General features: G+C 45.5%; 3 protein-coding genes, 1 long non-coding RNA gene and 1 other non-coding gene across 6 annotated transcripts; 3 read left to right on the forward strand and 2 right to left on the reverse strand.

The window, feature by feature from the left end:
* Positions 1 to 102: 102 nt before the first annotated feature.
* On the reverse strand, positions 103 to 2297 carry LOC111258416. Its single transcript, XR_002678991.1, has 4 exons — positions 2012 to 2297; positions 1014 to 1186; positions 633 to 742; positions 103 to 343 (listed from the first exon to the last, which is right to left on the reverse strand). It is a non-coding gene; the product is annotated as an uncharacterized LOC111258416 (long non-coding RNA).
* A 283-nt stretch (positions 2298 to 2580) lies between these two features.
* On the reverse strand, positions 2581 to 5920 carry LOC101765255 (probable NAD(P)H dehydrogenase (quinone) FQR1-like 2). 2 transcript variants are annotated; one of them, XM_004982994.4, is made up of 3 exons: positions 5803 to 5920; positions 4997 to 5654; positions 2581 to 3100 (listed from the first exon to the last, which is right to left on the reverse strand). In XM_004982994.4, exons 2-3 carry the CDS (start codon positions 5536 to 5538, stop codon positions 2869 to 2871), a joined length of 774 nt encoding a protein of 257 aa, XP_004983051.1. In that variant the 5' UTR covers positions 5539 to 5654; positions 5803 to 5920; the 3' UTR covers positions 2581 to 2868. The 2 variants fall into 2 exon arrangements, with proteins under 2 accessions (XP_004983051.1, XP_004983050.1); XM_004982993.4 differs by having other exon boundaries at positions 4997 to 5873.
* A 2996-nt stretch (positions 5921 to 8916) lies between these two features.
* TRNAL-CAA lies at positions 8917 to 9000 on the forward strand. Its single transcript has one exon. It is a non-coding gene; the product is annotated as a tRNA-Leu (tRNA).
* Positions 9001 to 11665: 2665 nt separating this feature from the next.
* Positions 11666 to 14196, forward strand: LOC101765944 (TATA-box-binding protein 1). Its single transcript, XM_004982995.4, has 7 exons — positions 11666 to 11727; positions 12725 to 12812; positions 12916 to 13038; positions 13196 to 13240; positions 13323 to 13415; positions 13740 to 13915; positions 13995 to 14196. Coding segments are annotated over exons 1-7 (588 nt in total). The 3' UTR covers positions 13996 to 14196.
* Positions 14197 to 22332: 8136 nt separating this feature from the next.
* LOC101766355 (probable serine/threonine-protein kinase PBL16) lies at positions 22333 to 24660 on the forward strand. Its single transcript, XM_004982996.2, has 2 exons — positions 22333 to 22908; positions 23299 to 24660. Exons 1-2 carry the CDS (start codon positions 22848 to 22850, stop codon positions 24378 to 24380), a joined length of 1143 nt encoding a protein of 380 aa, XP_004983053.1. The 5' UTR covers positions 22333 to 22847; the 3' UTR covers positions 24381 to 24660.

The raw sequence follows: 24660 nt of genomic DNA on the forward strand, positions 1-24660 counted from the left end.
TATGAGAACACCATTCCAGAAAAACACATACAACATATAATATCTCTGTCAAATCAGCAGAGTACAAAGTTATTACATCAATATGATTCAATTGATCCAGCAGTTTATATTTTCTATGATTTGAGTACTCGTATTTAGAACTTGTATACAAAAAAAGAGGAATACCAATGAGAGGTGGTTTGTCAAGGCAAAGAAAGCTCTTAAAACAGATGCATATGCTGACCGCTCCAAGCAGTGAATCTGAAATACAGTATCTCCAGCATCTGGTAATACACATGCAAGATCTGGAGTATCCTTCATAACTTCAGCATTGCAAGTGTTTCCTTTGGAGTGCAAGCCAGTACTGTGAAAAGAAATGCAGCAGTCCATATAAATTGTGTTGTACTATGTATACACACACGATGGTGGTCAGTACTTGGGAGAATTTGCATGTGCAAGGACTAAGCTAAGGATACGGGAACAGGGGAAATAGATATATAGGCCACATAGAAACATGAAATGGTGCTAGATACCAACATAGAGCATCAAATTTAAAAAGGTTAGAAAACTTGTACTGCGGAACATATGAGTTCACAATTCTTTCAATCAGTATATCTACATTTTATTCTGAGAAGAAATACTAGATATTTCACCTCAAAGAATTGATTTGCTTATTTGATCTGGCCTTCCCAAGACATTCTCTGTGTTCACTCTCCAATATTTTAAGCTCATTTCTCAGTTCCGCGAGACATCCGTGTTTGGCCTGTAAGATATCAAATGTAACTAGCATGTAAAACACGCATACGCAGCTGAAGAAATGCTAATCATGCTATCCAATCCAAGAAAATTCACCCGAACAATGTTTATATCTAAACATACTTATCAAAAAGGAGTGAATAAACAACAAGTACCCAGAATTTACATAAAAATCCAGAGATATATACCATATGATCATGTAGTGGTATAGAGCAACAGATCAGCATATTTTCCTAATATGTATTCGCAACTGAAATTATAGGAGTAAGAGGAAGTACCCTAGAGAGGAGGTCTGATTGAGCACAGAACGCTCTCAACACAGCAGCATATGCCGATCGCTCCAAGCAATGAATCTGAAATGCAGTGTCTGCAGCATTTGGTATTACACACACAACTAGTACAGAATCTCCCATAACTCCAGTATTACGAATGCTTCCTCTTCAAATCAACACTGCAAAATTCATGCACCCCTCAATATCAACTGATATGTAATGCCTGGTGGCTGACAAGACTGGAAATTTGCATAGCTTGGGATTGGGACAAGGGAAGCAATTCATTGCAATACAGTGATGAAGATAGCACACATAATTAAAATGGAAAATCAGGTTTATCGGAATTTCTTTTGGACTAAATAATAAATATGCACATTCGTGAGTAAAAAAAACAACAAATGTACTGAGTCGGACTCGGGACAATAGTTACTGCTGAATCCATCGCACGGATGTTCTCGGCCATAATCTCAACTGCAGGTAGGGCCTTCCTGTTGAACTGTGTTATTGCAAGACCTACCAAGTTTTAAAACATATATCGTTCGGCGTATCCAGCATATTTACAGGAAACCATGCCAACTCCCTGCTCCTCTCGCTATCCCAGATCAGAAATTTTCATGCTTATACAGCTACACTGTTGCGGTGAAGCTATTGCATCGACTCTCCAGCAGGTCTCGAACTGAATTGGGGTGATTGGGGCTAGGAATCAGCTGGGAGCCGCCTCAATCGCCAGCATCAAGCAACACCACATCAACACTACACTATCGCGCGGTACATGCACGAACGCCCTTAAGCGTCACCAAATGAACATGAACAAGGGTTTAGAACCCTATCGGAGGAAGAAAAACCATCGGAAGCGGCGCACGGAAAGGGGAACAGGAGCGAGCGCCGCCACCACCGCATAGCAAATTAGCACTCACGCCGTGCACCGCTCGCGCCCCGCGATCGAGGCCGTAGCGCGGCGGGAGGAGACGGAGGGGAGAGCCGGAGAGGAGGTTGTCGTATACCTGCCTGCGGGGGCGGAGAGAGCGGCGGCGAGGCGGGGGCTATTCGGCGGCGGGTGGGCGACGAGGCCAGCAGGAGGCGGGGGAGGAGAGGCGAGGCCTGACGCTTCTCCTGTGTTGCTCCGGCCCCGAGGGCGATTTCAAAATTTTGAAATGGCCGCCGTCGGAAAGACGTGCTCCATTTTATTTCGTCTGATGAGGATTGAGGCCATCCTGTTTTTCTTTTCTTTTTTGGAGGTACCGGACCCGGACGGGCCTGATGGGTCAGTCAACAATTTGGGACTGGCCCAGGCCCAAAATTTTTGAGCGACATGAAACTTGAGCAGTTGACTTCTGAAGTCTGTGAAATGCTCGAGTATAGACCGAAATGCCATCTAGCAATATCTCGGGGAAAAACGAGCAAGAATGAATAGCAAGGTGCAAATTTCAGTCAGTTCAACCGAACCATAGTCAGGGACGCTCACCTGAATCAGACGAAGCAGACACCTGAATCATAGAAAGGAGACACCTGAATCAGACCAAGCAGAAAGGAAAAAGCTCACACATGCGCTTCATTCAGAATATAGAACAGGTTACGCGCAACAAATCGAACACCAATTTTTTCATAACCAATATGACATAAGATGTTTATTCATGAACACTCATGTGGGGCACTTATTGTTCAAATGGACAACAATATGCTTATGTCGACAATGTACAAATGAACCTTAATTTAGGGGGGGCTACTTTGACAAGCAATAGACGATCTGAGAGCAAGCTGTGCACATATACGACGTGGCCGGATGTATCCGAAAACAATAAGGGAAACCAAGGCTGGACGAAGGTGACCGTGTGGCTTGTACTGCACAAGGATGAATGGCTCAGGCATGATGAGCAAGCTTCTTCACTATTGAGGCCATGTACTTGCCCTGGTGCTCTGCGAGGGCAAGCTCTGTGTCGCTGGGTTGTCTGCTGCCGTCGCCTGCAAAGACACCAGCACCATAGGGGCTGCCTCCTCTGATGTCGTCCATGTTGAACATGCCTGCACCAAAGGTGTAGCCAATGGGGACGAAAAGCATTCCATGGTGCACTAGCTGGGTGATCGCCGTCCAACTACAATACAACCAAAGCATGGTCACTAGTCAGGAATGACTAAGAATGGTGAACACAGATACTTGAGGCAAATAGAATAAGAAGTTACAACTCTATTCAGATAAAATAAAATAAAATTAGACTTTACTTGCAAACAAATGGGAGAATAAAACCAAGGCACAAGGAGTCAGATTCTTTTAGTTTTTTCTTAAGATCACAGGAACACTATTCCTGGCTGCGTACCAAAGATTTATGATTCTAGGCAATTAATTGGCAAATGGCAACTCTGTACAAAAATAAGTGTCAGTAATGGCTACGCATGGTGAACACAGATACTACAGACCAACTTAATACGAAATTACAACTCTCACCTAAAAATATATATACAGCTCAAAAAAATTACAAATCTAATTGCAAATAAGCAGGGAGAATAAAACCAGGGCACAAGGACTTAGATTCTTTTACTTTTTCTTAAGACTTATGGTTCTAGGGCAATAAAGTCACAAATCTGTACAAAAACCAATTGATAGTTCTTATTATTCATGATTTGTGTATTTGTTTGCCTGATTTGTTGTCTTAAAAAGACTATCAGAGCAATAAATACCAAGACTATTTTACCAAGACACAGACATTTTACTAAGACTATCAGAGCACACTGATAGTGCCTGTTAAATATCATAGCGGTTGCGAGGGAAGAAACTGAAAAGGATAGCTAACTGGCACATGCACAAGGAACATTTACCCAACAATAAAACATGTCCAAAACTCACATGGCACGACAAGGGATAATATTTTGTCTCCACTAGAGGAATCTAGATTAGCAAGTGGTACTTTGATTAGCTTACGCTTGGATGCAAGAATTTAAGGGTGGCGAATTTGATTTCTCACAAGAACTTTTCAATCATGTATCTGTTATACTTCGTCAGGAGCCTACAAATTTTGAATTTATTGCCCGTGCTTAGATCTGCACCACACACTGCAGTTTGAACGGCACTACGATAGATACTGATCAGGTACAGGCCTAAAAGTACTCCATACTATCACATTAACTCAAGCGTCCTTTTTGTACAAATCATATCCAATGCCCTTGAATTCATCTACGGCCACCTATGTTGTAGTTAATAGCCTAACTGTACAACACTGTGATAATCAATAATGGAGAAAATAGTGCAACAGCATCCAAAACTGCTGCAAATATGGTACTTCATTTCCATAGTTTGTAACAACCAAATCAGTGTTAACATTACCAAGACGCGGACATTTTAGCTTGCTTTAGAAGCACTTGATAGCAAAATATGTGAAAATCTCAAAAAATGCATACCATGTTCATTTCAGCTTCAATTATGAGATGACGATCATTTTAGTAATTGTTCCTTGTCTTCTATATTACAATTTAACATCTCCTAATGCAGACCCACATTCAATCAATTGTGCACAAGAATGGATGGAGTGCAAGCACAAATCACCAAACATATAAAATAAAGAAACAGGTCATTCTGAAAATTGGGGAGAAGGAACACATCAAGAACAGAGCTTCAACAAAGCAGAAAAATAATTGTGGTGTTAATCAAAACTGCTAAGCTATGCCTTGATTATCTCACACATGGAGCCTAAACCAAGGGGCAGCAAAAACATCACAAATCCAAAGTTTCAGACCAGCTAACCAACCCAGAGATAATAGTGTATGTTTAAACCTTAGTAAAGCAGGAGGAAAAAAGTGATAGACCACAATCTCCCGTTAAAAACTTAGCAACAAACTACTAGTAATTCATCTCAAGAAATGTGTACTATTTTAATAAGTTTACAAAATGTCCTATGAATGGAAATACCAAGTGTTGCAATCTTTTCCACTTCAAATAATCAATTCTTCATCATAAACGAGCGTTACCAGAAAACTGAGAGTACGGATATGCTTACGCAGTGGTCTCCTGGCCGCCACCCTGCGTTCCGGTGCTGACGAAGAACCCGGCGGGCTTCCCGGCGAGCTTCTGCTCCTCCCAGAGAGAGCCGGTGGAGTCGAAGAACGCCTTCATCTGCGCCGCCATGGCTCCGTACCTCGTCGGGAAGCCGAACAGCACGCCGTCGGCCTCCTGCAGCTCCGCTGCCGACGCGATGACGGGGACCGCGGGGTCCTTGGCCGGTGCCTGCATCTTCTCCAGCACCTCCGGCGGGAGTGTCTCGGGGACCCGCCGCAGCACGGCCTCCACGCCGTCCACAGCGCCGGCACCCGCCGCCGCGCGCTGCGCCAGGGACTCCACATGCCCGTACATCGAGTAGAAGACGATGTACAGCCGCACCTTCCGCCCGGCTCCCGCCGCCGCCGCCGAAGCCACCGCTGCCGCTGTCACCTCCTCCTCTGGCGCCTCGCGTGGCGCCGTGGCCGCGGCGGACGACGACGAGGGCGCGGCGGCCGGCGGCTGGCGCTTCTTGCTGGGGACGCAGCCGCCGCCCTTGCCCATCTCCGGCGGCCGCGCTTGTCAACCGGCGGCCGCTCTCTCCGTCTCCCCCTCGATCCAATCCAACCCAACCCAACCCAACCACCGCCCCGCCCCGCCAGCCGCCGCACGCGGGAAACCTGCGCAAAGAAACCCGCAATTCAGCGACGCCTCCGAGAAAACCGCGGATCTGGGGGAGGAATTCCCGGCTCCCCAGAAGCGTTTTCCGTGATCAAGAACTCAAGAAATGCGATCTCGGGGACAGCGGAGGAGGCGAGAGGATTAGACCTCGGAATTCGGCGGGGCTAGTGGTGGGGTGGAGTGAGGAGGGGGCGAGTGGAGATGCCAGCTCAGGGGAGGGAGGCAGCGCGTTGGAGAAAATGGCTTTGTTTAGGAAGGCGTAGAAGGTTGGCTCACACCGGGTTGGATGGGCTAGGTTCATGCAACTTTGTGACGAAGATCGCATAATCATTAAGCAGTAATGACTGTCACCACTTTTGCATTCTATCGATTTCTTTTATTCAAAGGGTCCATATGACATTCAGATGCCATGATAACAAGATCAAATTCTGTCATAAACAATCTTCTAGAATGTCTCAATTAAAAAAGCTGCAAAAATTAGCAACTTTTAATTTGTTAACCCCAAACTATAAACATGAAATCATGATCCTTCTGTGCTCCCTCCATCCAGAATATAGACTGTGGCGTAGCAAAGATTTCCCGTTAGGGTGGTCCAACATAATATAATCTTTTAGCACTATATAAATGTAATATACTGAAATACAACTGTAGAATTTACCAACACATTGCAGCATATTTCTAAGAAAGAAATTGATACAATATCTTCACTTCTCTTTATTTTCAAACAAATCTAGAAGATAATTATGCAATGTTTCAATTTACCATTTCCACGCCAATCTTAAAAACGGAAATGAAATTGAGCCTAAATTAATTCTTCATCCCTTGCGGACTCACAGTCTTGTTCGCAATACTAGCGTTGATCGATGGATGCAGGCCTATTGCTAAGTAGGGGTGCCGCAGCTCTAGTAGCCCCCATGGTGTTGTACGAGCTTTAGGGCAGATCAGGGAAAGTGAGGGAGCAGAGCGACTAGGGGGACGAGACATGGGTTCTTGTTGGCTACCGCTGCGACATGAAACGGCGGAAGCTTGAAGGGGTGTTGTTTTTTACCTTTCTGGACCAAAACAGGTCATTAGGGGTAATGGACTTGGGCTAGAATTTTAGGTGGTCCATGACCCACCCGGACCACCCTCTAGCTCGGCCTGAATATAGCAACATTTAGATTCTTTTCAAAATCAAACCTTTTTAATTCGGTACATGTATTTGTACACTATGCATTAAAGACACTCTAGCTTTTGATAAAAAGGTTAAGAGTGGCCACCACTCTCTTAACCAAATAGGATGTCAGGATTTTTTCTTTACAATTGTATTTGATGATGCTTTTCATTAAATGAAGAAGTCCTACCACGTTGCGGGCTGATCTTCATCACTTCCCGATCACGAGGATGTCAATATTTAGATTCTTATTATCTAAGAGTATTATATAGGTTTATTCAGTGGACAGACTTAGGATTTATCGTGAACATGCGAAAGCTTTTTCTGCATCCGCGACATTCTACCCTATCACTAGCCGTCCGAAGCACCATGTATTTTCCCCTTTTTGCCTGAATTAAGTGCTAGGTTCCTTTAAACAAAAGGTTTCTTTTAACTTTAAAAATATATACGCTAAAAGGACGTATTATTATATAGCGATAGCACAACACAGAAAATGCTCCATTTCAGCGCTTTACATTTGGGACACGCTAGAGGATGTTGGTTGGTGACCGAGTGCTTCTAGAAGCACACCATGTAGCTTGACCAGCAGCCAACCGCTCGCTCTGTCCTGTTCGTTGTGTGTGTGTGTTTGTGTTTTGGTTTTTTTTTTCCTGCAGCCTGCAGCGTACGTGTCCTTGCTCGGTCGATCGAGATGTCCTGACGGCAGGCGCTTTCTTTATCGTCACCAACCCATTTTGGTCGACGCTGGACATGGTGCATTTTGCGGATGCGTGAATATGTTACCTATGCGGTAATAAGCACACTTATTATCTTTAACAAACATCTACCGGACATGCTAGTATTATCTCCCTCTCGATCAGGCCCTGTTTGACTACAGGTTAAAGTTTAACACCCGTCACATCGGATGTTCGATGCTAATTAGGAGTATTAAACATAGACTAATTACAAAACTAATCGCACAGATGGAGTGTAATTCGCGAGACGAATCTATTAAGCCTAATTAGTCCATGATTTGACAATATGGTGTTACAGTAACCATTTGCTAATGATGGATTAATTAGGCTTAATAGATTCGTCTTGCGAATTAGCACAGGGTTCTGCAATTAGTTTTATAATTTGCTCATATTAATTCTCCTAATTAGCATCCGAACATTCGATGTGACACTGTTAAAGTTTAGCACCTCGTATCCAAACATCCCCTGCTCGTCGTTTAGGACACGAACACGGGCTCCTCATCCTTCACAAAAAGCATCTTCTTACTTTTGAGCCTTGACGACAGATTTATAAACTTAAAGGTATGTATTTTTTCTTCTGAAAGACCAAAAACTTAAAGGTATGCCAAAATTCTGAAAGTTCAAATACGGATGCCGTCAAAGACTTGTGTTCATGTTGGGAGGAAGACTTGTGCAATATCTAACTGTGGTCGATTAGGTTGCGTTTCTTTTCTGGGCCGCGGGGTATCAAACCACACAGTGCGCTTAGGCGGTTTGGCACCATGGCCGGGTCTAGGCCAGACCACAGCCGGCCAGGGGGTCCGGCGACACCAACCCCCATTGACCTATCTGCCATGCTGCAGCGAAGGATCGTGGCCTGTTGGGCTCGGATCGGCTGGTCCAAGTCCAACTATGCTGCGGCGCGTGCTCGTGCTGGTGCCAACCGCCAACCAGCCTCTCGCGCCTCGCCCGCGCGCGCGCAGCAATTCTTCGAACCTGAGGTGGCACGGGCCGCGGGGCCGGACACTTGTACACGCAGCAGATTCGTGGATCCATCATGAAAAATGCAGGTGCTTGTTCCTAATTACCGTCAGCATGCGCAGCGCGCTTGAACCTGGAGCTGAACCAGACGGAACTCTCGTTTCGCGGCTGGATTTTGCGTTTTGCAGTTTGCACGGCCCGAAAGTCATCCTACGGTCTGGACTACTGCATGTCGTATATATGTGAGATGTGTCGTACGGTACAGATTGATCTGCCGCAAACTTTTCTTTTTAAGAGGTGTCACAGGGCAGGTGAACGAGAATATTGAGTTTTTTTTATAAATCGGAAAAGGTGAAAAAACCACTAGTAGACTGAATGAATAAATAAAATTAGTTTTAAAAAATGTCCATCGGAGTCAGGATGGCCGAGTGGTCTAAGGCGCCAGACTCAAGTTCTGGTCCTCTAACGAGGGCGTGGGTTCAAATCCCACTTCTGACATGATTTTTTTATTTATATCGAATTTTCCGTTCCTTTTTATTTAAAAACTATTCCCACCTTTTTCTCTATTTTTCTTTTGTTCTTTATATTTATCGATTGCTGATATCACTATATTTCAATTCGGATTTGGCGCAGTTTTCTGCCCGTTAATATGTAACTATTTTCCATATAAATTCATGGGACTTGCTAAAATGTTGCCGTTCTTTTTGTGTATACATCAAAGTAATATATTTTATAACTTTCTTTTTCAAAAAGATTTCTTTTGTAACTTTTGCATCGTCCCGGTGGTTCTTATTGGCGTTGCTTCGTGCACGTGAGCATACATTCAACACAGAGAGCAAATTTCGTTCTAGAGATCGAAGAGGGGATGGTTCTCAAATCACGTTCATCGATGTTTAAGCAAGCCAACCCACAACTGCTCCTAAACATAGTGCTTGCATTGCGTAAGCTCTAATCTTTGCCTACTACCAACCCATAGTAGAGCATAATTGTTAAGTCCAGTGTATATAGCAACTGTAACTTTATTAGCTTACTACCGTGAATAACTTATAATTCGGCTCCCAAATTGCTAAGCTGGTGCTATATACTTCCTTCATTCAATTCGTTCCAAATTATAAGTACTTTTTCTGAATACGTAGTTTTTACTATGCACCTAGATTTATATTATATATGTCTAGATACATAACCAAAACAAACGGCCTACAATTTGAATTGAATTGGAGGGAATAGCTCGCTATTGAGTCCGTAGATCACTCAAAGGAAAAGTATTATACATAGCTTACATCCAAGCTCAACGCAATGGAATTGAGCTGGTAGTTTGATGGCGGGCTTATTCGTTGCAGTACTTACCAAGTTGCATTCAAGTCCGATGCAACGCTCGCGAAGCAGCTCCAGGTTAATTAGATTCCTGCAACCTTACGCTACACAGTAGCCTCAGGCGGTCTCGAGAGCAACCTCATCTTTTGTCCGTCGATTCGTCGGCGTCCTGACGCCCTCCTTGGCATCAAAGTCGAGAGGAGAGCCTGACCTTTCGATGGGAGGAGCATGCATGTTTAGCTGTAGATAGGTCTTCAAGCTCGTGTATCTCGATGACGGCTTCTATATCCTCTTTGCTTCTTCGGCAATCCGGTGAGGGTCGATGGAGCTCTTGTGCTTCCTCGTGGGTGGCCTTTCTTTCTGGGTCGAGGATTTTGTCGATGATGACAGCGGATTTCGTTTCCAGTTGGTACGTTTTGGTGCATCCATGCTGGGCTAACATATGGATCTACATCTGGGCTTCTGCTGATGAGCCAGTTTAATTTGCTCTTCCTGTGGTCTACAGTGAAGTGGTGGCCGCCCTTCAATCTGTGGTTTAGAGATGTCTTTGGTGTGCCGTGGCATTGGCTGATGAGTCATCTTCCAAGGAATATTGGAGCCTCTCATCGGAGATGCAATGGTGCTTGTTGTCCTTTAACAAAGGAGGCAACCGGAGCAACAGTTGGAGAAAAAAGATGACCCCGGTGGACTTTGTGTGTAATTTCTTATTTCTTTGGGGTCTTAGATGTAATTTGGGTATGTACGTATCGTGTTGCTCCTTCAATACAGGTCCATCCCTTGAAAAAAACAAAGTCCAACGCAATCGCTTGCGTTGAGGCTTGTCACTAAAAATGTGTTACGTTACATGCGTGGAGTTATATGGGAATGTAACATGCATGTAACGTACGAAAAATTAAATGATCGTGAGTTTCATCGAAAATAGATGGGATCAGTTGTACATGTGGGAAAATATATATATGGATTCGAGATGTGAAAAAATCATAGGAATGCACAGAACCTCAAAGGGATCATCAATTTCACAGGAAAGATGAGATCCATTGTACATGTGGGATACACGCATCTTTAAAGTTTTTTCTTCAAAATACACATCTTAGGTTCTATATACCTATGGGAGACAGAAAAAAAAAATAAAGGGGTCATAAGTTTGAAGATAGATAGAACTGGTTGTACACGTGGGAGAGATAGATGTGCATAAAAATATATCTTTAAATTTCTTTTCTTTAAAGTACTGTATACACACACACACACGGGAGACAGACACGTAAAAAAAAAAAACCGACGGCGACAAGCCCACAACTGCTGCTTCATCAGTGGGCAGCGGTGGGCCTGCGGAGCTTCATCACACGCACGCACAGGCACAGCACAAGCGAAGGGCGCAGAGAACGGCGCGGCGTCCGCGTGTACCGTGCTGCCGCGCCCTCCCCGTCCGCACAGCTGTTTTCAGCACCGCGTTCCCATTCCATTCCCTCCTTCCCGGGTCGGAGCCCCGCATCTCGCCAACCCGCACCACCAAAGCCAACCGACCTAGTCCTTGCCGGGCGCGGCGGACCCGGGCTCCGCTCCCTCGCCCAGCGTCTATATATACCTGAGACCCGGCTGCCCCTTCACGTATAAATCCTATCTCCCACCTCGGATCCACCGCCGCCGCCGTCACCATTCGCCACCATTTCCAGTCTCCTCTCCATCGTATATAACCGGCCTCGTTCGAATTCCCCCCACACTACTTCCTCACTCTCTACTAGGGGTCGGGCGGGCCATGTCCGCGGCGGTGGATCCGGTGGGGACGAGCGGAGGTGGCGCGGTCGGGGTGGGGATGCTGGGAGCAGGCGGAGGCAGCGCCGCCGCCGCGATGGACGGGGCGCGGCCGGTGGACCTCGCCAGGCACCCGTCCGGCATCGTCCCCGCCCTCCAGTGAGTCCTGTTGTGTCACCCACGGTTTGCCCACCTCGAACGATCTAAAACCTGAACGCGCGGCGCGGTAGCTCATGAATCTGACGGGGTTGATCGGGCTGCTGCTCGGATAAAACCTGAATTCGCGGCTCCTGCATCGGACGGGGTAGACACAAAGATCCCTGCAGTCGGTTTTTAACGATCCAGACGGAGTCGGTAGATCCGGGCAGCCGGTTCTTGGCTGACCCTGTTGCGGGTTTCGCCGGCCGGGACGGCTTTGATTTGGGTAGGATGGCTTTGATCTGGAAGGAGGGAGGGCGCGTGGGAGATTTGTGGAACCGATTGGGGTCTTTATCTATTGGGATGTCAAGTTGGGTTCGGATCCATCTATATATGTATATTTCTTGCCCAAGGGTCTGGACCTAAATATATTCCCCCCCTGGTAGTATATGGGTCGAATCTTGAGATGGTGTCCTAGTGAATCTACCTGAAGCAGTGAAGATGCAAAGATCTTTGATTCCCGGATACGATTTGAATTCTTGGGGAACTATCATTTTAATTTTTGCGGTAATTGATGGAACTATAAAGGAGTTGATTGCAGATTAACATAATAAATTATCCTCTAACTGGAAAATATTGAAGGACCTTTAGTGCCTCTCTGTCAGGTCTTTATACTAGTGATTCTAAAGGGGAATAGAGTCAGTATCTAACAGCATTGTCTTCTCCATCGTTTGTTTTTCTTGTGTAACGCCGTTACGGGGTTTGGTAATATATAAGGAGTGGACACATGGATACCCAAGTTACTTCTTCCTTTCGTGTTCTTCCTTTTCCTTAGGCATAGAACCCTAGCTACTTCCCTGCCTTTATCTACTACAATATTTTATACTGCTTATATATTTCAGTCCTGTTAGTTCGGGTCTTGACACTCTACCCCATTGCGAGTGAGTGACTGACAGATGACTAGTGCCTCTGCCCAATTTTAGATGAGATCTGACCAACCTTTTATTCGATATCAAAGGAACATTGTCTCAACAGTCAATTTGGACTGTCAGTTGGATCTGAAAATGATTGCTCTACAAGCTCGTAATGCAGAATACAATCCAAAGGTAATTCTTGCTGTCGTCTCTTACTATTTCCTATAACCATAAAACATGGAACTGTTGCATTTAGTTGTTGGCTGGATTCTGACCTTTATCTATTATCTTACAGCGTTTTGCTGCAGTTATCATGAGGATAAGGGAGCCGAAGACAACTGCTCTGGTGTTTGCTTCAGGGAAGATGGTTTGCACCGGAGCAAAGAGCGAAGAACATTCAAAGCTTGCTGCAAGGAAGGTGAGAGCCACTTCCTAGTATTGTTTTGTGTTTCATATGCTTAGCAATGCTGGGCCTCTCCATTATGCAGGAAGACGCTGTTGATTGATCCTGTTTTCAACCTTTTGCTGATTATTTTCTATCGAACAATTTTGTCTGATGTTATTTTCTAGCACAGTATGCACGAATCATCCAGAAGCTTGGGTATCCAGCCAAGTTCAAGGTAATGCCTCGTGCCACTTGGATTCATGTCAGAATATACTTCCTGTATATTCCTTGACACAATGGATTCTGCTGACAAGCAGGATTTCAAGATCCAGAATATGGTTGGCTCTTGTGACGTGAAATTTCCAATTCGTTTGGAGGGCTTGGCTTATTCTCATGGTGCCTTTTCTAATGTAAGTTGACACGCTTGTCCAATATGCACTACTATCTGAAGCTTGGATTTCTATTGCCTTGTCTTCAGTTCATCATGTCAGTTGCATAGTAAGACTAAAGGAGGCAAAGTTTGAAACTTCTCTTTTAATGTCTTCCTTGACACCAAGATGTATTTTGTCTGATACTAATTGACTAAAAAGTTTTTTGCAACATGGCTTTGACCTCATCAGCTACATTTGACTACATTTTATTATTTGCTACCTTAGGCCATGGTGAAAAAAAATGCAGTGCGTTACAATTTCATACGATCGTTCTGTTACTAGTTGTTTTCTTGACATTGGCAGTATGAGCCCGAGCTCTTTCCTGGGCTGATTTACCGTATGAAGCACCCCAAGATTGTGCTCCTCATTTTTGTCTCTGGAAAGATTGTTCTCACTGGAGCCAAGGTGCGCGAAGAGATATACGCCGCCTTTGAGAATATCTACCCTGTGCTAACTGAATACAGGAAATGTCAGAAATGGTAAGTCAGGCCATATTGCTTCTTGTTGTGCTAATGCAGCCTTTTTTTAATCTAATACGAATTACTTCTGTATCAACAGAGAGGAGGAAGTCCATCATCCAAATGGGACTTCAGCGATTACTTCTGTATCAACAGAGGAGGAAGTCTATCAGCCAAATGTACATGACAGACCTGACTGCCAGATTTTCAGACATGAGCTGCTGCTCGCGTCATATTCTAATTTCCTGTTTGTTCTTGGGAAGTCTGGGATAGGAGAGCAACAGAGGCAACGAAAAAAAAAAGAGCTTCCTTGTGAACAGCTGAGGATGGCTTTGTAACTATGCTGACTCGAGTTAAACTGTTATCGTCTCTTGACTCTTTGTAAACAGTTTGAGGATGTCTTTGCATTTATGCTGACTCGAGTTAAACTGTCATCGTCTCTTGACTCTTGTAGCATGTTCGTAGGTGTCTTTAGTTATGGAATCTTCCTAGCATCACAAAAACATTGGAATTGTGTCCGTGCTTTGTCCACAGCTTTTATATGCTGCTATCACAATGGCTCAAATGAGGTAAAATCAGCCAGTGAATTGGATTCATTTGCCGTCCTTCACTCCTTCGGATATAGATGGTAGCGCATAGTAAGCGTCAGTTAATTTAAAGCAAGGTTAAGAACAGAACATCTAACTGATATATAAAAAACCTGTGTTAATATCAATGATAAATGCTTAAAAAACATCAATGACTAAATGGAATCAGGCCTTCCACGGTTCAACCGGCACACAATGATCAAATAAATCACCCTACTGAACTGTGAGTATGCGATAAAAATACAATCATATGGAAAATCATTAATAATTTGCCAAAGTCGGCAGTACTTAAGTACTTGATCAGAGAAGGAATATATCTAAATCAAAAAATCTAAATCAAGAGATCTCTTAATTTCGGTCTAATACAAGAGCCCTCTTGATTTGTAGCATACTTGGAATGGGAGAGGATGTTGGAAGTAACAAATCAAGATAAGAAAGTAACAAATTGAGATACCTCCTTCTGTGGGTGACCTTCTCCTTTGGTGGGCATCTCCTCTTCTCTGGCGACGACTCTAACTCCGGTGAATTCCAACCAGGGTTTGGGGTTGAGTAAAGATTTTTGGGTTCGGTGGGTTGAGGAGGGGATATGCATGTGACTACGGGATCTAAAGGGATGGTCGGAAAGGTTGCTAGATCGGTGGCAGTGGTGGGGTGGGGGTGAGATAGCAAGACGGTGGTGTTGTCGCATGCCACAGCGGTGGAAGAAGCCGTTTGGGGAAGAACGGTGGCATGGCCATCGTGGTCGCAACGGTTAATGGCAGCTGCGTGGGATGGTGGATTCGGTGATGATGGCGCCGCCGGAACAGGGGTAGGGCGGGTGGTTTGGGGGAGGAGGGGTGGCGGTGGATCTGAGATCTAAAAAGGGGATGTAGGGGAGGAGGGGAAGAGAAGTGAGGCAGAGGCTAGTAGCGGGGTGGGGTCGGGTGGGGTGCGTGGAGGAAGAAGGAGGCGGCAGGTCAAGTGCACGGAAGAAAGAAGTGGGTACGCAAAGGGAAACATCACCAGTTCATTGTATCTGGACAGGAGGGTCTTCGTGTTATGCGTGGCACCTCTTCATCTAATCAAACTCTATTTAAAAATATCCTTTTGCTACGGAGCAAACACAAATAATAAGCCAACTGATTTCAAGTGTTCAAAGGAGTACTGCATAGCTCTAATTGTATATTAGAATTAGCACAACCAGCTACTAAACCATATATAGATGGAACACAACCAGTCTCGACCATACAGTGTATTTACTTGTCCTTGTAGTTTCTTCCAGGCATGGTAAGATATATATAAGAACTGGTCTAAAAAAAGAAGACGAATATTGTACGCAGATCACTGGATAAAATCTACAGTCCTTCAATCGTAAATCTCACAAGCCATTTTGCTTGACCAACAGGAGCATTTCGTTTAAATGATAGCAGAGGGAACATCAAGATGCTAGAGGTGAATTAAAAAAAAAGAAAATCGACATAATGCGTGTCATGCTCAGCTAAATGTTCACGTTAGTACAAACAAAGATCGTTACGAAATCAATCTGCCAACAAAACTTAAGCTAGCTGTTCGCATTGCTCCTAAAATTGTACATTATTGCTGTATTCATCACTTTCATCTGGAGCTTGCAAGGCGAAACGAGATACTAGCATACGAACCTGCACAAGGAATTTGGGAAGTAGTCGACGCAGGGCGGCAGGGGGCTCTTGGCAAAGGGCGTGGCTGGCTGGCTGCCGTAGGCCTGCACAAAGAGCTCAGGGCGTTTGGCAGGGATTGATTGGACGAGCCTGCACCGTGGCTCGTAAAATGTTGATTTTTTTATCTAGATAAAGGAATAGTTCAATATTAATTGCAAAATGTTGATAATATATACTAGCATTAATTGCAAAATTAACCTCGAGGTTAGATTAGATCTATGGTACTACTCTGCACCAGTGGTATTCTGTGGGCTAATGTAAACATCCTCTCATCCACACCTGTGGTTGCCTGTAATCACAGCATGGTAGAAATGAAAAACATTTCCTTTGTGTAGGAGACAGTATGATTCATAGATGCCATCGTGTAAGTGTAACTAGAGTAGGATGGCGCATTTGTACCATTTCTGGAGGCCAAGTTGGCAGCATAAATCTGCAAGGCTAAGGGAAGGAAACTGCAAGCTCAACCACATGAGCGTATGGTACGGTAACCATCAGTAAAACACAAGAGAAAACATTCACAAAGTAAGTACTGATGTTAACAAGATGCGAGAGTTAATGAAATGATGTTATAATTGGCGCATAAGAGTGTAGAGACGGAGCAGAGAGATCTGATAACAACAGAGCTTATCGTTGTCTTCCGGTTGTATACTAATGGAATGGAAGGTTAGTATATGCAGATAAATGGACATCACATAGCAGAAAGAGCGTACAGTTCTGTGTACTTGTTCTATGACGCAGGCTGCTGTGCAAAGACAATCTCTCCAAAGTTGCAATGAGTGAATGGTTCCTGTAGCTTGAATGGCAGTACCAAGGCTACCATCAGTTTATGTAAATAAGCATGTCAAGTCAACCTGTAGACTATCATTTCCTTAAACAAACTAAATGTTTCCCAATTACCATCATATAACTGGTAATAATCCTATATATTGCCTCCGATGGGCCTACTTAGGGCATACATTGACATGTAATCTTGAGACGATTCAACACCGTATAATAGGTTATCTTATAAGTTGTCTGGTAGAGCTATATGATTCTTTAATTTGTGCATATGAAAAAGGAAACATTATGAGTTGCATGGCAACAATAACTCGTACAATGATTGTTGAGTTGTCTCTAGTCCTACAATTTAGCTCATAAGGCGGTTGTTTCGTGAAACAACGACCTCTTTCTCTCTCCTCGCTCTCTCTCCTCCACATCATCAAAAATCCTACGTGCCATTGCATGAGACGACGTATGAGACCGCTGACGTGTAGTAATGTACTTGCCCTTATCCTAGACAAAATAAGATAGCAAGAACAAACTGTCAGTTAATTCAGCTATATGCCTATTTCCATCGACAAAGAAATATACTTCCTCCACTCAAGTTACTATTCGTTTTGACTTTTCTAAATACATGTCTTTTGATATGCATCTAGACATATACTATATCTAGATATATAGCAAAAGTTATGTATTTAAAAAAATCAAAATGAATAGTAATTTGAGATGGAGGAAGTAGTATAGATATCTCTAGTATAACATGCCTTTCGAGGTTTTCTCGAAAGGCTAGATATGGAAGCTATGAAGATAACATATGAGCCATCATGCCTCTGCATTACCTAATTTGATGAAAATACAACCCGGATACTCATCACTTGTGCCATGAGCAACGGCACTAATCCTTATAAAGCATCTGATGGAATTAATAACGGGAAAGGATGGTAGCTCTTGCTTATTAAATGAAAAGGTTCTGATAAAGTAAGAACTGGATCAGGCAATGTGCCTCTATGCTCTGCACTCTGCAGTTCACCTTACGAAAAGGAAGGAAAAATGAAAACCCGAACTGCAATAAGCATTATTAGCTTTTGCAAGATAAAAAGTTACTCTTTAGTCGCAAGTTGATAGGAACTTTATTTGTATGACACTGTCAGACACTCAGACTTCACGCACTTCTTGGTATATCTGAAGGAAATAAAAAAATAACACAAATCTGCTGATGTTACCAACCATTGACCATATTATGCTGCTATTTTAATACCTAGTTGAGAACATTGAAACATGTATATACCATATAAATTCTCGAGAGCATGAAAAAAATAATATGATTCTATAAATATTTTATTTAGCACATTTTTGACAAAATTAGTTTCAGAGACTTCAGACTCTAGAAGGAAAATCTTAACAACAAAGTGAGAATGGAAATTAACGTCTAATATATATAGGTAACTAGGTAAGGCTCTTTCAACATGCTCCCTGCTGCCTGGAGTTGAAAATTATTTGCTTTCATTTGACCAAAAGTGTGTACTGAACCCTTCACCTTCACTAGTAATCAGTATTCCTTGAGGATTGAACTGTTCTATGTAGAGTCAAAATCATAGATTTGTGCAGTGATGTATGAGATATGCACTGAATTTGGACACAGTATGTTGCTCTTTGTATAAACATAAAAGTCAATTGTCAGCCAACCAGTTGGTGTGAACAGTTGGCACCTGCTCCTGCCAGAAAGGAAATTGGCACCAGATGCTATCTTTACCAACAATGGTTTTGCTTAACAGACACTCATTTCTAATCAACTAGAAGTGTTGCAGACACTTATATATTTTATTATATCATGGCATTTCAGGTTCATATCACTTTCCAAGTCCCTCATTGGCAGAACGATGAGATAGATATGGTAACCATGAGTTCTGGATTACTGACTTATGGATTAATTCATTATGCCACTGCCGACTGGAATAACATATATCGACTGAATCTTGAACCAGGCTTGCAGGACCTTTTTCTCTATTGTAGAACCATCTCCACAACCCCTTGGAACATCATAGTTACCTAGAGAATGCAATTTTGGCACTGAAAGCAATAACCTCAGCAAAATACTTTTATCTGAAACAAAGGCATAGATATATGATTACAAAGAGATGCCAAACCAAATAAACAAGGACGAAGGGAGAGGGGAGCAACATGAGAACAGAACTTTGTCCGACCAAAAGATCTTTGGAATTGCATTCCACATTTCCACACTTCAAAGTAGCTTTCCATGAGGAAACAGGTAATATATGTAAAATAAGTAGGACATGCGGGCATTTATTTATTTGCTCCAGTCTACTCAGATGTATGGTGAAAGTTAAGTCTGTACTTAAATAACTCTTACAAGCATCTTGGGGAATTTAGTAGCATTCACACCATTTGAAAAAAAATTCTGCTTCATAAAATGGAAGCACTTATTCACATATTTTAACTATTAGATACTCAAATTTGACTCTATTGGTCCCAAGTTCAATGCGTAATCAGAAAAGATTTATTTTTAGACCTGAACACACAGAGTTCTGGTCATTCTAACAAACAATAGCACCGAATTATGTGTCATTGAGTACAAATGGGTACTCTGGAAAGTAAACAGAAGTTCGACTCTTATGTCAGAGTCAGAAACTTGTAGGAGGTCACTAAAACACTTTAATATTAATAATAATAGGTAAGAGAAAACCAAATATTTTATATACTAAAAAGCTTAGCAAAATCTTCCATCTAGTCTCCATGCATAATTTTGGGTGAATTCAGGTAATTGTCTTTTCATCATTTTGAAGTGCCACTAGGAAAAAGGTACTATCTTTAGCATAGTTTAGCATCAGACAACAATGAATGCCAAGTGGAGCCCATTTCCCTAATATCAAGCTAATGAAAAAGAGAATAAATTAACGAGAATGCAATTGCAACCTTTATGCCCCCATCAACATTGCACAATAGCAGCATCATAGCCTGAACTGATGCCAACTGATCACACGGTGACAAGTGATGCCTCCACCAAGTGAAACATTACAGTTTAGGTGTAGGATTCTTTTAATATGTTTTGTAGTTGTTGCAAGTCCTTATCCTAATTAATGGGGTTAAGATATTCTACGACAGGTAATCTCTACAATTGGCATGATAATGACAGAGGCCCTTTGAATGCTTATCAAGTATAGCGTGTGAGTGTGACCCAATAAAGGAAAAACAGTAGCCAACTCCATAGAATTTCCATAAGATGCATCCTACTGCAGAGCATTACTTCTGTTCAACATTTATATGCTCTTAGCAGCCAAAGACATCATTGTCGGTACCTGAAACGTGCAGGCTTCATACCAAATTCCAAACGCGAGCTGGCTTGACCAAGCATGGCAGCTGACATGAATACTGCTTGGGCAGGTAGCAGTACCATGTTGAGTTTTTTGTCTTCGTCGATAAAGTTGAACGGTTCCAGACAAGGGCGCTAGTTACAAGTCACAGCATTCAGAAATCAGCAATTCTAGCCTCACAGGCACCCGATCAAACATGTAACGGGCACGTCAGGCTCGAGGTGACTCGGCTCACACTATCGTTTGTCAAAATATGCGCTAGCATAGATCAGCAGAGTAATTGACAACTTCAGGTAAAAACGGATCACACTTACCGGCATGTAGTTGTTTCATGGAGGCCGGGATCACTGTCATGGATCAACCTTCCATGCCACCAACCTATCGTAATCGCTCAAACACGCTGCTCCTTCACCAACATCACCCCTTTTCACCACCTAACAATCTTGACAGGGCACGAAACACGGCTTCCATTCATCGAACTAAACAATATAATCTCCCCCTTTCTCTGTCCTTTTGGCAAATTCTATTCTAGTAGGCCATGCCCATGAAGGCATGAACACCTAACACCTCCCCTAGTTCCTTCCACATCTCGCCCAAGCACATGAACTTTGTGTCCAACTCCAGCAAAGTGCTTGGATCACAAAACGTGGAATCTTGCAGGCCTAAGAACTGCAAACAGATCTGATGGGGTCCATGGAATTGTACCTCACGTAGGAGCACGATGGAGCATGTGGTGATTCGAGCGTGTGGAAAAAAAGAAGGCGGCCAGTAGCAAAGCTAGCTTTCTTGATCCACCCAGATCGGACAAAAGAAAGATCTTTTGTGTTTCCGCAGCGCACCAATCAGGAAGGAAAGAGAGCTTGGTGGCGACGATGATACAAGGCTAAGACCGGTGCCGGTCCAAAGTCGCCTTGGGAGAGAGATCAGAGATGGGGAACGAACCAAAAGAGCCAAGCACGTCGCCATCGGGGGCCAGGGCTCTCGCAAGGAATCGCGACAGCCGCTGGCTCGAGTCGTCCATCCTGATCTCGACGCCTTCGCGTCGTCGATCGCCAGGGAAACGCGATGAGGGGCGCTGGGATTTCTGGATTGGACAAGGTGGGGCGACCCCGTGAGGTGAGGTGACGTGACCTGACCTGACCTGATGATGGGTTGCGGCCGCTGGCCGGCCGGGCGCCCGCCCCGCGCTAGCGCCATCAATTTCACGGCGCCTGCGCGCATCATCGAGATGGCGGGCACGCACGAGCGCGCGCCTTCGTCGCAAGTACCAAGCACCAATCCGTGGGATCGCAAAAGGCCAGTGCAGGTTGCGGAGCAGCTAGGAAGAGTGAGGTGAGGAGATCGGCGAGGCGAAGGTACCGGACACCAAGGGGTCAAGCCAAAAAGGACCCGGAGAGAGTGAGAGACAAAGAGCACACCAATTCAGACTTAGGTTGACTTGCCCAAGACCCAGCGCCATGCAGCCCAACTACGCGCCATAGCTTTTCCCGGGATAAAGGTTTTTACTGTTGCTACACTAAGTGTTCAAACGGGTTAAAACGGTCATTTAGGCAAACATCGAAGAAAAATATATAATAGGCTGTTTTAAATTCAGGCATACTTTAATTTGACTCAACTACTAGTATACACATCCATTGTACCCATTGAATCGTTTCAATAATTAGAAAAATTCCTACTAATCACAAACATTTAGTAAAAAGAAAAAGAAAACGAAATGGGTGCCCATGACCTTTGAATGTGATGAAGACAGTAGGGGATAGCTTGGTGTATGCCATGCAGAATACTCAAGACTGATGATAGTAAACATCAAGTCATCTTATGTGTACGGCCTAGGGGGAGAAAGGCTCGCTTACTTGTCATTCAGTCAAGCCCAGAGCATGAGAGTGCCAGCTCAGCATGGTGAATAGTGTTCCATTTGGCACATGGAACGCATGCTATATAGCACCATCTCCTTGTGCATGTTGACGTGCCTCCTGCTCCTGGTGTAACGGGCTACCAGCAGGGTGCGGTTGCATCGCCGCCTTCTCTTCCCATAGGAGCAGGAGTATAAAACTGGGCTCTGGTGTCTACGTGATAATTGCGTAGCGTTTAATTAGTTCCTCCGGTTTATCTCATGATTAAAGCCCCCTTGACATGATGATGCTGCTGATGATAAAGCCGGGAAAGGGATGTTCCACTGGAAGAACGTCCTCCGCCGGCTACCCTCCTCCTCCTCCCTCCGGCCGTTGGAGGAGGACCCACGGACGGAATAATTTAGCAGCAAACCTTCCATCCCTCTCTCTCTCTCTCTCTCTCTCTCTCTTCTTCCTCCTGACGGCTGCCCGCTCCAGCGTCCTGTTCCTGGCGCCCGCAGCTCGGAAATCGAGAGGCCATCTTCTTCCTTGGTTGCTCGGCCGCCGTGCTTTTCTGTCTCCCTGTTTCGCCGCAGCCGCTGTTCTTGGTGCGGCCTGAGAGAGAGAGACAGAGAGAGACGGCCGGCGGATTTGGCCCCTCCGTTCTCGGCGTGTTCTTGGATTGGATTGGAAGAGAGAGGAGGAGGAGGAGGTTGAGATAGAGATCGCCAGATCGGAAGGGATAAAGGATTGGCTGTTTCGATCTCATGGGGAACTGCATGGGGGGGAGCCCCTACGTCAACAAGGTCTCCTCCAATGCGAAGCCAGGTGAGTCCACTGGTTCTTGCCTCTGCTTTCCCCGTCCTGTTTCGACATGTTCATGTCCACCAACCCAGGCCCTTTGGTTTGGAGCAAAGATGCAGTTTGTTGCTTGCTAGTAGATGCTAGGCACTCTGTTTCAGTTCTTTTCCACCCAACCCAAATCCCGAACCAGAGGACTCAAAATTGCAAACTTGTGTAGTCGTAATCTAAAAAAACAGACCCAGTAAAGTTCACCTTAATCTAGTTTCCTCTCCAAAAGAAGTTAATTAACAGCACAAGGCTAATTTAATTAGACCCTAATTAATTAGCCAAATCAATTTTTTTATTTTATTTTTCATTTGCTGATGCTCTTGGCGCTTGAACAACTCCTCTGTCTCTGTTTCTCGCGGGGCGCAGAGTCTCCTCCCAAGATCCAGAGCCCGTCGGAGCGGGACCGGAGCGAGGACCGGAAGCTGCCGTCGAACCCCGGCGAGGTGGAGGCCCTGCGGCGCGGGGCGTCGGCGGCGGCGCGGAACCCGCTGGTGGCCTTCTCCTTCGCCGAGCTCCGGAAGGTTGCCAGCGACTTCCACAAGGACGCGCTCATCGGCGGCGGTGGCTTCGGCCGCGTGTACAAGGGCTCCTTCGCGCCCGCCGGAGACGCCCCGACCCTCGCGGTCGCCGTCAAGGTGCACGACGGCGACAACAGCTTCCAGGGCCACCGGGAGTGGCTGGCAGAGGTGATCTTCCTGGGCCAGCTCTCCCACCCGAACCTGGTGAAGCTGGTGGGCTACTGCTGCGAGGGCGAGCACCGCGTGCTGGTGTACGAGTACATGGCCCTGGGCAGCGTGGAGTCCCACCTCTTCTCCCGCACGTCGCCGCCGCTGCCCTGGGCGGCGCGGATGCGGATCGCGCTGGGCGCGGCGCGCGGGCTCGCGTTCCTCCACGGCACCGAGCCCCGCCCCGTGATCTACCGCGACTTCAAGACCTCCAACATCCTCCTCGACGGCGGGTTCAACGCCAAGCTCTCCGACTTCGGGCTCGCCAAGGACGGGCCGGTGGGGGAGCAGTCGCACGTGTCGACGAGGGTGATGGGGACCTACGGGTACGCGGCGCCGGAGTACATGATGACGGGCCACCTCACGGCGTCCAGCGACGTGTACAGCTACGGGGTGGTGCTGCTGGAGCTCATCACGGGGAGGCGGTCGCTGGACCGGTCGCGCCCGCCGAGGGAGCAGGCGCTCACCGACTGGGCGCTCCCGGCGCTGCCGCACAAGAAGCGGGTGATGGGGATCGTGGACCCGAGGCTGATGCTGGGTGGGGGTGGGGAGGGCGACGACGGCGGCGCGCCGCCGGCACGGGCCGTGCAGAAGGCCGCCATGCTCGCGTACCACTGCCTCAACCGCAACCCCAAGGCGCGGCCGCTCATGCGCGACGTCGTGGCGTCGCTGGAGCCGCTGCAGCAGCCGCCCGAGGAGCCCGACGCCGCAATCGCAAGGTGAGGTGCCCAGGGCCCAGGCTTGCTTGTGCAAGGCGCTGAGGTGCTCGACCGGTGGCCGTGGCCGGCGATGTCCTGTCCGTGGAAGCGGAGGCGGATCGACGATGTGATGTGACGAATGTATCATACGGTCGGTGTAGCTCCTGGTGATGGGCAGGTCCAGTTGTTGACGTGGGACGGGACCGGCTGTACACTTGTAGGTGCTGAAGCTCGAGCACGGCTGGTACGCCATTGTCTGTACACATGTAAATCCGGAGCTTCTGCATTACACCTCTTGGAGCCTC

Source organism: Setaria italica, chromosome IX (assembly GCF_000263155.2).
Source record: "Setaria italica strain Yugu1 chromosome IX, Setaria_italica_v2.0, whole genome shotgun sequence".
NCBI lineage: Eukaryota > Viridiplantae > Streptophyta > Magnoliopsida > Poales > Poaceae > Setaria > Setaria italica.

Bases quoted from the DNA above. Each gene is read 5' to 3' on its own strand.
- LOC101766355 (XM_004982996.2), top strand. From the start codon at position 22,848: ATGGGGAACTGCATGGGGGGGAGCCCCTACGTCAACAAGGTCTCCTCC. The intron at 22,909-23,298 runs GTGAGTCCACTG...CGCGGGGCGCAG, and splicing joins CTCCTCCAATGCGAAGCCAG to AGTCTCCTCCCAAGATCCAG.
- LOC101765255 (XM_004982994.4), bottom strand. From the start codon at position 5,538: ATGGGCAAGGGCGGCGGCTGCGTCCCCAGCAAGAAGCGCCAGCCGCCG. The intron at 3,101-4,996 runs GTAAGCATATCC...GTTGTATTGTAG, and splicing joins GGCGGCCAGGAGACCACTGC to TTGGACGGCGATCACCCAGC.
- LOC101765944 (XM_004982995.4), top strand. From the start codon at position 11,666: ATGGACGGGGCGCGGCCGGTGGACCTCGCCAGGCACCCGTCCGGCATC. The intron at 11,728-12,724 runs GTGAGTCCTGTT...TCGATATCAAAG, and splicing joins GGCATCGTCCCCGCCCTCCA to GAACATTGTCTCAACAGTCA. The intron at 13,416-13,739 runs GTAAGTTGACAC...TGACATTGGCAG, and splicing joins CTCATGGTGCCTTTTCTAAT to TATGAGCCCGAGCTCTTTCC.